At 39.6% G+C, this 13,911-nt stretch overlaps 2 protein-coding genes across 2 annotated transcripts; both read right to left on the minus strand.

The window, feature by feature from the left end:
• Positions 1–1,512: 1,512 nt before the first annotated feature.
• hnrnpaba (heterogeneous nuclear ribonucleoprotein A/Ba) lies at positions 1,513–7,226 on the minus strand. The gene is made up of 9 exons (XM_034306084.2): positions 7,076–7,226; positions 6,374–6,595; positions 4,464–4,632; positions 4,202–4,360; positions 3,951–4,106; positions 3,766–3,862; positions 3,126–3,290; positions 2,927–3,010; positions 1,513–2,247 (listed from the first exon to the last, which is right to left on the minus strand). The coding sequence occupies exons 2-8, from the start codon at positions 6,577–6,579 to the stop codon at positions 2,940–2,942; spliced, it is 1,023 nt and encodes a 340-aa protein (XP_034161975.1). The 5' UTR covers positions 6,580–6,595; positions 7,076–7,226; the 3' UTR covers positions 1,513–2,247; positions 2,927–2,939.
• A 1,515-nt stretch (positions 7,227–8,741) lies between these two features.
• nme5 (NME/NM23 family member 5) lies at positions 8,742–13,782 on the minus strand. Its single transcript, XM_026940655.3, has 5 exons — positions 12,288–13,782; positions 10,775–10,980; positions 9,691–9,791; positions 9,026–9,144; positions 8,742–8,897 (listed from the first exon to the last, which is right to left on the minus strand). The coding sequence occupies exons 1-5, from the start codon at positions 12,432–12,434 to the stop codon at positions 8,814–8,816; spliced, it is 657 nt and encodes a 218-aa protein (XP_026796456.3). The 5' UTR covers positions 12,435–13,782; the 3' UTR covers positions 8,742–8,813.
• Between the last annotated feature and the right edge of the window lie 129 nt (positions 13,783–13,911).

The following is a 13,911-nucleotide window of genomic DNA, read 5'->3' on the forward strand; positions in this document are numbered from 1 at the left end:
TTAGAGCGGAGACTGAGAGCCAGGCCTTCTCGACCAACATCAGTGTGTGACCTCACCAATGCGCTTTTGGAAGAATGGTCAAAAATTCCTATAAACACACTCCTCAACCTTGTGGACAGCCTTCCCAGAAGAGTTGAAGCTGTAATAGCTGCAAAAGGTGGACCGACATCGTATTGAACCCTATGGGTTAGGAATGGGATGGCACTTAAGTTCATATGTGAGTCAAGGCAGGTGACCGAATACTTTTGGTAATATAGTGTATTTTCAGACAAAAAGTGAATGCAGGCTGTCTGGGATTATTTGCAAAAACAGAAGCAAGTGTGAAAGTCAAAGTCTGTGGAAGAACTGTGGCAGATTCTCCAAGATGCTCAGTAAAACTTACCAGCCAATTTCCTTATAAAACAAAGGCACCAATTGTCTCTGAGACTACGGATGTGCTTTAAAAAAAGCAAAGGGCTGTCACACCAAATACAGAATTTGTTTATTACTGTTTACTGCTCTTTTATAGTAGATTAATAGAAGTTAATTTAATTGTTTCTGAAGGCTTTACAGCATTTCCACACACACACAAACAATTTCAAACTCATTCATGATTTGAAGAGAACTCAAATAGTAATAAAGCAAAACATTACAATTCTCATTTCAGAGGAAAATCACTCAGACAAATTTCCTCAGGAAACACCACCACATATATATACATAAAAAAAAAAAAAAAAAAAAACTTTGTAAGAAGAAGAGAAACTACAAGAATTTCTTTAATTTCTCGTATAATATGAAGAAATCTATAAAGAATGTGGAAGCTCTCAGAAGGTTATTTCCTAAATCCTTAAAAAAAAAAAAAAAAAAAAAAAAAAAAAGGCCTTTATATAGTATTTTCTGCATGTATGGTAATTGATTCAACTTCCTTTATCACCATGTGGGGGCGTGCTGTTACAGGAAAATAATCAATAACGGGGTTGTGATGCAGTCTGGCATAAAGGGAGTCACTTGTTACTACCCAGATGTTATTTTCCTGTCGCAGAAGGTCACAAAGTGTTTATATCTCCAAAACAACTTTGTCAGTGAATGTGGTAAATTTCTATCCATTTATTGTTACATTTAATGTTGTGCAACGTCCTGAAAACAAGTTAGTTCTTGTGATGACTCGTATCAGAGCAGTGATAAACAGTGGTTCCCTGACCAGCCGACACTGGAGACTCCTTATGCAAACGAACAAAATGTTTCACCACAGCAGTAGTTATCTGTTCCGATAATAAACGGATAAAAACCTTTTTTTGTTAGCCTTACCTCATCCGACACAAATCCACACGTGAACAAGCACAGTGTCAGAGCTGCAGTTACAGAAAATGAATCCACACCTTCTGACCAATCAGATTCAAGAATTCAACACAACGAATCTGTAGTCCCAATCGTCAAAATGCTGCATGTGGTCTATAAAACGTGATCGGAGTTTAGACACAGATTCATATGTTCAGTTAGAATTATTCAACAATATTAGACGTGCCACAGATATCTTAAAAACCAAGTTTATTTCCACCAAATTGTCCAAGACACTGCAGGAATGAATTTCCAGTGAATCTTACAGATAAAGGTGTATGTGCTGAGGTATCATTTTACCACTACAAAAGCCACTTCTTTTTAAATTAACCAACAAGACAGGAAGGGATCTCTTAAAAATTAATATGGGGTGTCAAAAAAAAAAAAAAAAAAGTAAAGATTTAAATGGCTGTAAACAAAACAAAAACCTTACAATCCCTTTTCAGATCACTGCAGACTTTGAGCCATGCATCTTTGCAACACAGAGCACATGAGGAAAATAACTAAGTACAGGAACACTGACGAAATTAAACAAAACAAAACAAAAAAAATATGAAAAGGATTTTTCTTTTTGAGAGCTCCAGGGCTAAGGTGTGTGTGGTAAATGCAGCCGAGACGTAAAATACAACCATACAATACATTAGATTCAAAAAGGTACCAAAAAGTACAGTAAAAATAACACTTCCATCTCTGGAAATGTAAAATGGACCAAAAAAAAAAAAACAAAAAAAAAAAAACAAAACAAAACAAAACAAAAAGAAGGGTATAAAATGAAAACGTGAAAAGTGACATTTGCTTTCCCCGGTTCCTCACTTGTGGTCTGTACAAAAATGGAGCAGAAGTCCAGATTCTGCCTACATCCAGTAAAAGTAAAAGACTGAAGCCCAGGGGTCAGCTGGGATCAGGTCACAGGTTACTGTGCGGCACCACCTGGAAGAAAAAAAAGAGGAAAAGGTTTTAAGAAATTTCCTGCAAAATCATAACAATTTGGTTTGGATGCATTTCTGCACAATTCAAAATTATAGATCGCATTTTTAATTCGTGCCCCATTTGAATAAACTTTCTAATCATCATGACCAATATTATTATTTTTAATTTTAAGATGTTAGAGACATCTTTGTAGTGCTATTTAATCCCCACCTTACCAAGAATCTTTATCATGTTTTAGGTTTCTATTTAGTTAACATTAAACAAAGTTATATTTTAGTTAGGGACAACACTGAAAATTTAAATTCCTAATAAATATCTGCTTTTAAATATACATTTGTCTAGTCACACACTTATAAATTTAATTTCACATAAATGAACTGAAATCAAGAGCATTTATAAGGATGAAGGGGGCGGAGCTTCCTGGGAGTCAGTTCAAAATACACAATCATTCCAGATTCGTAGAAGGAACCACTGACTACTGCAATTATTCATATCCTATCTAGTTCATGGCTTCCTTCTTCTCCTGTTTGACCTTGGATTGTGCTTGCGCTGGCCAAATTGTGTGTTTTACACACACACACACACACACACACACACACACACACACACACACCAGGCTCTGGTTATGGGATCACAAAAACGGAGGAGGAACAAAAATCAGTCACGTCACATGACACACCTGCACAACATGATCAGTATGGTTTGTAGTTATTCTGGTGGCCGCCACGTCTTGGAGCTTTTCCATAGTTTGTGTTGCCCTGGTCTGCAAATTGGGGAGGAGAAAAAAAAGAAAAAGAAAAAGTTCAGAAGAAATTAAATTCAGTCACTCACTGTTGGTGTAACTAAACCGAAGCGACAGACAGACAGAGCGGTCTTACTGTAATCGTAGCCGCCGCCATAACCATAGTAGCCCGCTGAGTAGTCGTAGTTGCCGTAGCCGCCGTATCCGCCGTAGCCTTGCTGCCCGCCGTAGCCGTAGCCCTGGTTCCCGTAGCCCTGATTCCAATAGTTATTGTGACCCTGGTTCCAGTTTTGACCCTGGCCTGCAATCATGGACATACTGGTGTTTAACACGGGGTTTCTGGACTACGTTCTAACACTGCGTTCGCAGTAATGAGTCGCTCGCATCACTTCTACATGTTAAATGAGAGGTCCCTTATCCCTTACTCCTTTATTTTATTTTTATGCACATTAGGAGGGACACTCAATTTCGTTGTACGCTGTGCAATGACAAAGAATCTATCTATCTATATGACACTATACAAGTTGAAACTACAGTTATATAGTTTTTCCTCTGTTTCTGCACATGAATCAGTAAACAGGAACTAATATCAGCTAGAAAGTAAAGAAATGCAGAACCACACGCTATAAGATTGGAAGAATTCGCACCATAACTAATTCTGGACTGAAACGTCGCTGAAATCATAGAAACCGAACAGCTGCTTGCGAGCGTGAACGAGGGATAAACATGGACAAGAACGTTACAAACGTCTCCGCTGGGATACAGCGATCACTTACCGCCACGTCCCCGGCCTCTGCCGCCGCCGCCGCCGAAGCGCCCGCCGTACTGCTGCTGCTGATACACCTCCTTCGGCTGGGCGATCTTGATCTCGCACTGACAGGAGGACAAAATATTTAATCAAATCAATCCAAGTTGTAATTTGGAATCATATCACCGTTTCAGCGCTGAACCGTGAACTCACCAGGCTCTCTTTCCCGTTTGCGTCCTTGGTTCCGCTGACGTTGTGAAATTTCTTCTCCATGATCTTCTTGACTGGGTCTTCTTCCTTAAATGTGATGAAGACGAACCCTCTCCTTTTATTTGTCTTTGGATCCATCGGAAGCTCAACGGTCTCAATCTGCAACAAAATGCAAAACATTTTTTTTTTAATATATATATGTATAAATGAAAACAATTTTAGTGTTTACAGCTGTTCAGATGGCGAGACGTTACCTCTCCGAAGGCGCCGAAGTACTCGCGGATCCTTTCTTCCGTCGTTTCCGGGTTCAGCCCGCCGACGAAGATTTTCTTGACCGGTTCCTTCTTCATTGCCATGGCTTTCTTGGGGTCGATCTGCCGCCCGTCGAGCCTGTGTTCCTTCTGTGCTAGCACCTGGAGAGAAGAGAAGAAACCGGAGGCTTGGCAATCGGCTTTTAGGTGGAAAATTCGGAGTTAAGACTTGGAGTGCTTTGACGGTCGCTCGAAAAAAACTTACTTTTTCTACACTTGCCGAATCTTTGAACAGAATGAACCCAAATCCTCTTGATCGTCCAGTGTTTGGGTCCATTTTAATGGTGCAGTCTGTCACCTCACCAAATTTAGAGAAGTAATCTTTGAGATCCTTTTTACTAGTATCCCAGCTGAGTCCCCCAACAAACATTTTCCTAGAGGAATAAAGTATCGGTACTTCAACATAAAGATAAAAACAATAAGGGGGGGAGGAGGAGGGTGTAGTAGTAGCCTGAAAGATGCATTAATTTTACGTAGAGGTGGCATTTTTGGCATGTCATGTGATGGGATGTAGGACAATCAATGAAAGATGGTAAACAAACAGGACTAGGGTGGCACGAAATGGACAAAAAATAAAAATACTACGTGATTGCGCTGCAATTAGCCCCAGAGTGTAATAGAAATACATTGAGACATTGTTAAAGCACCCCTGAAATCAAACGTCATTGGACACTTTTCCTTTATGACTTGACCAACAAACTTGCAAAATTTAGAGAAATTAAATTTTTTTTTTATGGTTTACGATGTTCAAGGGTACTTTAAGCAATGACCCGAATTATTCCGCTTAAAACCGCATCTAAAGGATCGCGTGAAATCGTTCTGAATTCTCACAGGACACACAAAAGTTTAAAACGGATTTAGTGATTGCTCAAAGCAACATTAAAGAGTCATCACCATCTTTAACAGCATATTGAGCAACAAGGATTTATTCATTCATTCCTGGTCAAGATGGATCTCGGGATCATTTGAGCACGAGATGTGCGCACACACACACACACACAGGAGCAATTCAGTCATCAGTCCACCTTCTGGTATGGAGGAAAACTGGAACAAAATATACAGGGTGTCCCAAAAGTCTCTGTACATAAAAGAAATTAACCGTTTTCAGCAAAATGTAATATATATATATATATAAAATTTATGTATTTTTTTCAGATAGCCTTTAAGAATGAGTTTGACGAGAAGAGCGTATTGAAATCATTCTCAAGGCTCGACTGGGAAGCTGTCGCAAGGTTGTGATGGACAGGAAACATGGCGAGCACATCACACACACACACACACACACACACACACACACACACACACACACACACACACAGCCAAACTTTCCAACCAAGAAGTCGACGTCCACAAACATCACTGACGGAGACACAACCGATGTGGTGCCGGCAAACTCAGCCCCCTGTGTATGGAGACTTTTGGGACACGCTGTATATTGTGAAGCAAATTACAACACACGGTGGTGAAAAGTCAGACCAGTGGAGTCAATTCCGTACATTATTAATATTATTATTATTATTATTACTACTACAACAAAAAACAAATCAGAAGACAGGAAGAGAATTGTGGTAAACTGGAGTGTTGTGAGTAACACCTAAGCTGAAAGAGACATTAATCCCCCTTTTATTCAGCCAGCTAGAAGCTGCTTTAACACCTGCGATGCTTAGTGCAGTGTCTGTTTGCTGTAAGCTTTAAAGCACAGAAATCAACGTGTTCACGGCCAAACATCTGCACATAACAGAGCCGAGATTGTGTGTATTTGTGGCCTGGTGCACGTGATACCGCCCCCTAGTGCACACGCTCACGTGCGGTCTGCGTTGTAAGAGACGTGAATGCACATTTCGGCAGATTTAGATCGGAAATACAGTTTCCCCACTTTATGGTCTAAAAGCGCAAACGCTAATCCGAATCCGAATCAAACGCGCGTGCAATCGACTCCGAGTCGACTCCTCGTTCCAAAATGCCTGGGACAGAAGAGTCGACTCCTCCGGCGTGCGCGAGCGCCCATCCCCCTGTGAGAGCGACACACATGGCGCCAACAAAAGACAGAAAGAAAAAGAACAAAAGACTCACGACTCCAGAGTAATACAACTCCTCTGTTTTAGCGTTACATACCCGGCATCTTCTTCACTTTTACTCGCTTCTATCCGGCCGCCGTCTCCGTCCTGAGCTCCGTCTCCGGCTCCATTGTTCTCACCGGATTCCGCTTCGGCCTGCAGCTCTGCGCTCGCGCCGCCGTCGTCGTAACCCTCCGCTCCGTTCTCTCCGCCTTCGTACCCGTTCTCCGCCGTCTCCATAAACTGCTGCTCTGCGTCCGCCATGGCGTCTGTTTACGATCTGGAGGGGGGGGGGAATATTACAAGGTTCAAATATTACAAAAAAACGGCGCAATATCTATACTACATTCGATATTATATAACAAAACGACCGCGCGCGTGCACGCTAGCTCGCGCTACCCTGGCCACCATTTTGATTAGCCTAGCATAGCCATGACAACAAAAATCAAAAGAAAACAATTCACCAGTTCGCCATAGCGCACTCTGTGCTGAAACAGAAACTAGTAAAACATCCCGAAAATGTGCTCCATCGAGCAGAATTAGAGTTCAACCTTTTTTTATATATAAATAAGTAACAATGATAGAAATATTTTCACCGCTCAAAAGATTAGCCGCGGCGGCTAACCGCCATGCACCTTACTTTCAGTTATGTAACCGCGCTCGAGCCGCGCTTTCAGTCGAATTTTCAATCAAATCAGCGAATATATTAGCTATATAAACCCCAATTTATCTCTTATAGGAAACGGAGGAAACACAGTACCTTAAAAGCGTTACGCTTTTCGGGGAGGGGAAAAAGAAAATCCGTCGGGTATTGAGATCCTCCGTAAAAAAGGACTCTTCCTTATTGCGCCGACCTGTAGAGGGTGTTATATTACTGGACGGAAGAAAGGGCATCCGAATAAGGATGCGTCTCATTGGATGATTTCACCTGTCCATCAAAGCAGATGGCCAATGAGACGCGCGCGCCTGACGTCACCTGGTAACGCCCCGAACGCGCTACAATCCGAACCTTTTCCAAGCCGGAAAGCAGAGTGCTCATGTTTTTATCAACATAAACTCTGTCTTTTTATTCATTTATTTATTTATTTTCCCCCCACATAGATACGCAAATAAATTTCACACAAATGTTCAAAATTAAAATGGACCAAATTTACAAACTGAATTATAGCTTGTTTTTGTTTAGGAAAAGAAGCACGTGCCTGAGAAGACATGCTTTCACATGAAAACACAAACACTGAGCTTCTGAAATAAATAAAATGGTTTCTCAGTCTTTGGAGCCAAGGACTAACCTTTTTACCTGTAAAATACATTTTACACACCCGTCCACCTTCAGCACAGATTCATTTGATGAACATAACCCAACTATTTAAATATTACACCCATTATTCAAATGAGTACAGTAATATTCTGACTATTTACTGGAACCATAGAGCTTTTTTTTTCATTCTGAAACTTTCCAACTACAAAACACATGAGCCCCAAACTGACATTATTTATATTATTGATACACAGACTTGTTTTTGAGATACTGAAACCCATTCAATTCAAATGGCCAAACAAGTTAATAACTCTAAAAGCTGAATAATACTTTTAATAACTTTGTAACAAAAAGCAAATCACAGATCCGCATGCTTTGCTTCACAGATGCTTTGGTTTATATAACTGCCTGGATGAACCAGATCATACACGTACATGTAGATCTTTACAATAATTATTACTAAAAATAAATTCAGAATTCTATAGTGTTTCATTCATCCATTCATTTCCAGAAAGCATTTACTCCTGGTTAGGATCGTGTTGGTTCCTGGGATGATCGAGGAAACACTGTGCACAAGGCACGAACACACACTGGTGTAGGACGCCAATCCATCACAGGGCTTTATGCACACACACATTCACACACACACTCACACACTTATTCACTCCTAGGGGCAATTTAAAGTCACCAATCCACCTACAGGCATGTTTTTTGGACAGGTGTGTGAAAGCTCTGAGAAAACTAACACAGATAGCTGCAGGGAGAAAATGCAAAATTCCGCACAGACAGTAACGAGCTGAGGATCAAAACAGAGACCCTGGAGCTGTGAGGCAGTGAAGTAACCCTCCTGCACCATCATCCCACTCATTACACTTTCATTTCAAGGGTTTTATCTGAAGTGCAGTGGTAGCTCACTGGTTAATGTGCTAAACTGCTGCTCAGAAGGTTGTGAGTTCAAATCCCTGTATCACCAAGCTGTCACTGCTGGTCCTTGAGCAAGACCTTTAACCTTTACCTGCTTCATGCAGTTGTAAGTTTCATTGGATAAAAGTGTCTATCAACTGAATAAATACAAATGACAAAATGTACCCACTCACTAAAAGCACAGATTAGCTAATTAATAAACACAACCAGTAAAGTAATGACTCAAAACAGTTTAATTTTAATACAAATCATTTTCAGTACTACATGAAAAAAACAATTTCTGTCAGAAAACTCATACAGTCATTTTTAATCCTGTTTAAGCTGCTTCTTCAACTACAATCCCTTCACTTATTTGGGGTTTATTTGGGTTGTTTTGAATCAGCCAGTCAGCCAGCCATGTCTAGGGGAAAAACACATAACAACAAGGCTAAGATTAGAGAAATAAGAAGAAGAGTTAAAAAAAAAACTAAATATAATGTTCAGTGATATCAAACACTTGTTAGGAACAACAATTACGTCTGCACTTACGAATGGATCGGCTGGTTTCGTCTTGCACAGCTCAGTAAGGCCGGTGAGGAGGGTTGGGTTTATACACCTGCTCAGGTAATCAGTGGCAGCTTCGCCCTTCGGAATGGGTTCAATTACAGCTAGAATACGGATACGAAAATAAAGCAAAGAGCAACAGCAGGGGACTTCAGTGAAAAAAAAAAATACAGTTTATAGAATCCAGTAGATGAAAATGTTCTTGTTCATGTTTCTTGTTCAGAATTCTCAAGAAAAATAACAAGTCAGCACCAGAATTATTGGCACCCTATTTGTGCGCACATGTAAAACTTTTTATCTTCCTATAGAGTATATCATACAGATCATATATAAACTCACAGTCACTTTAATAGGAACACCTTTAACGTTGCCTGGTCTTTGTAAAATCTTTAACTCTCTAGGTTCTGTGAATCCCATGAGATTTCTGAAACACTCAAACCAACTCAGCAACATCAACAAAACCATGCCACGGTCAAAGTCACTGAGATCACATTTAGTGAACAAGCTCTTGACCTTTATCTGCAGGATTTTCTGCATTATCGCTCCGTTCACATGATTGGCTGATTGGATAATCAGATGAAGGAGCAGATGTTCCTATTAAAGTGGCCGGTGTGTGTATATAAACACTTTGCTGACACATCATCACTCACAGTTGGGAAACATGAACTTGAGCTCCCTTTCGGCTGCTGAAAACGTTTCACTGCCGTGCACAGCATTCCTCAAATCAGACGTCCCAAATCGAGCTCTCAGGCTGAGGATTAGCAAACAAAACCGATTTTTAACAATATTAAAGCATTATATATTTTATTTGCAGTATTGCCAATGTCTTTAAAAAAAAAAAGTGATGAGGTTATGGCAAATTTACAGAAAGAAATAGGATCATATTTGCTCATTATAATTAGCACACATCTGTCCACTTTGGTGTTGGAGCTGATAATAAGCGTGCGTTTACACCGAGGTGAATCCCGTGGCAGACATTTTAAGGTTTTTCTTTACATCTCTAATCATTTTCCTGTCAGATGGTTTCCATCGCAAAGTAGTCGGACAGTTTGTTCTTGCTTTTTTTAATGCTTCCATGTTTGTTTATGCCAAATGATGCCAAAGAATTTCTGAAAATGCAACTCACAGCATCTAACCACATTTACGAAATATTTACATCCACTTACAAACAAAATATATGCTCAGAAATACTCTTAAAAAATGACATTAAAAAAATCTATTTGTCTTTTTATGTCTAAGGCAAGAGTTTTAATGTGCACAAATTTTCCCCCACTGCCTGAGCAAATTGTTCATCTTAAAGGATCATTAAGTGACTAAAAAAAAAGAAACAGAAACTGATGTTTCTGGTGATCAGAAATGAATGACCAGCATTCAGCTGTATGCCGAATGTTCCTGAGTTTAAAACTGTGCAGGTAGTTAAAGGTGCATTAGGTAAGATTAGTCAAGTTTAGGTCATTTGAATTATTATTATTATTATTATTATTATTATTATTATTTCATGCCTGAGCCCTTGTCCTATTCTTGTGTATATTCAGGAAGCTCCGCCCCCAGCAACTAGCGCGTCTATAAAATGACTGACAGGAGGCCCATCCAAACACACACAAGTATTCCGGGCTGGAAGTCGGTTTTCCAAACAGGATTTCTCAGCTGCTTAATAGACTTGAGGCTGAGGACAAGGCTTAAATCGACTACTGCACCTTTAGTGATATGTTGGGAATGAAAATCATGTGTTACCTGTCAGGATGTGTCTCTCTGGCCTTGGTGCTGTTGCTTGGTCCCATCAGATCTTTCCAGGTAGCGATGGCTCGATGCCTCGCCAGCGCAAGAGCCACGACCGGGCCAGAGCTCATGAAGGCTGTCAAACTGGGAAAAAACGGCTGTCCATAATGCTCAGCGTAGAAATCACTGCACTGCTCGGGGCTCAGCTGAAGCTTACGTTTCTGGAGAATCAACACATTATTATAATTACCAACGTCCCTTTGTGTATGTGATCGAATTACTTCGAGGTGATTTTCATGGGTGGCGAATATTTCAGTAAATGTACTTTGCTACTATACTGAAGTATTATTTTTGCGTATTGATACTTGAGTATTATTGAAATTGAACACTTGTTATACTCTTACTTAATTATATTTCTATTTCCAAGAACTTATTTTTTACTCTTTACATTTTTATTCAGATCTTCAAAGTACTCGTTACAAATGTTCCAAGGTCTCTTCCTCTCTCATCCACCAAATGAATGAATGTACGCTATACGTCAATAAGGTGGGCTTAGTTTAGCAACCAATCAAGTTCATCAACATCAAAGTAGAAAAAATGATCAACAATCTTGCCAATCCTTAATCTGCTGTGACCTTCTCAAGCTACACAGCGTAGTTAATGCTGTATCTATCCGTGTGCGTTTGAATCTGGACAATCCGCCAGGCTGCAGTGTGAAGTAAAATGCCAGGTTAGACTAGAATCCCTTCCAGCAGCTGGAACATAACAACTCAAATTCAAACTAATGGTGAATATTGGTTTATATCTATAACAATTTATAATTTACTTCTGATTAATTCTTTATCCAGCTACGTAGCCGTAGTCATGCGTATGATCAGCAACCTTGCAGAGATCGAATGATGTTTTCAGGTGAAACGGTGTAGCTGCTTTAAAATGAAAAGTTTTAGATAAGTAATAAAAGTGACTTTTCGTATGAAAACATGTGAAACTTAATTTCATCCACGAAAACATTTTCACTGGAGCACATTTTCGTGACATTTTACACTTTTTATTATATACTTAAATACATTAAAAATAGCAACTTTTTCCACTTGAGTACATTTTTGGCTGGATACTGTTACTTTATTATATATTATATACTTTTATTATATACTTTGTTATATAAAAGTAGCAGCTTTTCTCACATGAGTACATTTTTGGCTGCATAGTCTTACTTTTAATACTTTAATATTTTTAATAGAGTAAGATTTTAACACATTATTTATACTTTCACCTAAAAGTAAGTACTCAGGACTTTTTCCCCTGTGCATTGTTGTTTTGTAAGTGTGCTGTGTTAATAATTTTGATTTGGCAGGATCACCAGAGAGACCAGAGAGTTATTGTTATACTTGTTGTTATTGTTGTTGTTGTTGTTTTGTGCAAGGCCCTCACATGTCCAGCTCTCTCCTGTATTTGTTTTGCATCGCAGGGGAAGTTATTTTAACACCATGACACCATGCACAGTGGTGATCAGGGTGTTAATTATTACCTGCAGAATGGTGAATCCTGACAGAAGGATGATATCCTCGATTTCATCTGCTTTATCAACAGCGTCGGGTTTAATCAAAGCCAAAGTCCTCTCTACAAAAACGCAGGATGGGGGCGCGTGCTGATGCTCTAGAGTGTCTTTTTCCATATTACATGCACGCAGAACTCTCTAAAATGTCAACAAATTAGATAACTAGCCAGATAGCTACTAAATCTAATCACTGTATTTAATAAGAACCTGTCTAGAGTCTAGTTTGTTGCTAAACAGCATAGCAATGGCTCCTTATGGGTCATTTTGTTTCTATGTGGTTGCCTAGTTACTTCACAGCCTCTCCGATATAGCCCCGCCTCCACTGTTTCCCGCTACGTGATTGGTCCGCGTTATTGTCGCGCGCTACTCTCCTGTATAAAAAGCTCTCCCTGCGATAAAATGGCTGCCTAGTACAAACAACGTTGGGGATGTGATAACTTCAGTAAAAACCAAAAAAAACCAAAACGAACTTATATGGATAGTGTTAGCTTCATGGCTAGCAAATAAACTACAATTGTATTGAATAGATTTCTTATTATCTACAAACACTAATCTACTGGTTATGCATTTCAGTAGCGGTTTGCTAAGTTACACCTCAGTGAAGTGGATAGCACTTCTTTTGCTATGTGGTTGCCTAGTTACCACTACGAACTTCTTTTACATAAATAGCCACGCCTCCATTAATTTCTCCAGTGTGATTGGTCCGTGTTTTCTTCACGCGCTGCTGTCCTATATAAACGCTCCCTCAGTGACGAGGAGATAATTAAATGGTGTCTACGTTTTATCAAACATGGTTTACATCAAAATACACAGTCCAGTAGTGTTTCTATTGGCATTTAGTGAACTGTAATGCCAATCAAAGTGAGCAAGAAGTCATCCAGTGTTGATAAACCTTTTCAGGGAAAAGTAACTAACGAATACTCAGTCGCTGGAAGCTACCAGCTAACATCATGAGCTAATTTGCATATTCATTGAATAGTCATTTTCATTTGCATATCAAAAGCTGTTACATGAAGACTCAAGATTTTCTGAATAAGACAGCTAGAACAGAATAGTTAATCAGAATAGAAAATTGTATATTTCTTAGCAACTTTTTTCATACAGAGAAAAGTCATCGTGGGTCACAGCATCACAATCTATTTACACATACTTTAATTTCTATCAAGAACGCAAGCGAAATGAAGCACTGGTAGTGAGGAGTCAGGAAAAAGACATGAAGGAAGCTGTTACAGAAGAAACACCTCACTTTTATTACTGAAAATATCCCCAAGAAGAGAGATTAAGACAAAGAACGAAGTGGACGAACAACGGTGTTCAGTGATTGGTCATTGCGAACATCGGCTCGCCCAAGCACAACTCAGACTTCAGACAGTAAGGTTGAGTCGAGCGAACCTGCTCTCTCAGCTCATATAACCAGCACCTGAGACGTGATCTGGAGAGCCACATCGAGCGTGAGAAATTTGCTAGACTTGTTGCTAGACTCTTATTTGAAATGAAGCCTTTAAAGTGGCCTAAAAAGTCACCAAATCTAGTGATGAAGTCGTCAAGCTGGCAACACTGAGGACGTTTACATTTAAAATGGGAGAACATTGCA

This window comes from Pangasianodon hypophthalmus, chromosome 7 (assembly GCF_027358585.1).
Source record: "Pangasianodon hypophthalmus isolate fPanHyp1 chromosome 7, fPanHyp1.pri, whole genome shotgun sequence".
In the NCBI taxonomy this organism is placed as follows: domain Eukaryota; kingdom Metazoa; phylum Chordata; class Actinopteri; order Siluriformes; family Pangasiidae; genus Pangasianodon; species Pangasianodon hypophthalmus.

Excerpts from the sequence above, each read along its gene's own strand:
- hnrnpaba (XM_034306084.2), bottom strand. The coding sequence starts at position 6,579 with ATGGCGGACGCAGAGCAGCAGTTTATGGAGACGGCGGAGAACGGGTAC. Across the intron at positions 4,361-4,463 it reads ATTCGGCAAGTGTAGAAAAA|GTGCTAGCACAGAAGGAACA; the intron begins GTAAGTTTTTTT and ends TCTTCTCTCCAG. Across the intron at positions 3,291-3,765 it reads CAGAGGCCGGGGACGTGGCG|GCCAGGGTCAAAACTGGAAC; the intron begins GTAAGTGATCGC and ends CCATGATTGCAG.
- nme5 (XM_026940655.3), bottom strand. The coding sequence starts at position 12,434 with ATGGAAAAAGACACTCTAGAGCATCAGCACGCGCCCCCATCCTGCGTT. Across the intron at positions 9,145-9,690 it reads CAAGTTCATGTTTCCCAACT|CTGTAATTGAACCCATTCCG; the intron begins GTGAGTGATGAT and ends TCCGTATTCTAG. Across the intron at positions 8,898-9,025 it reads CGAAACCAGCCGATCCATTC|ACATGGCTGGCTGACTGGCT; the intron begins GTAAGTGCAGAC and ends TTTTTCCCCTAG.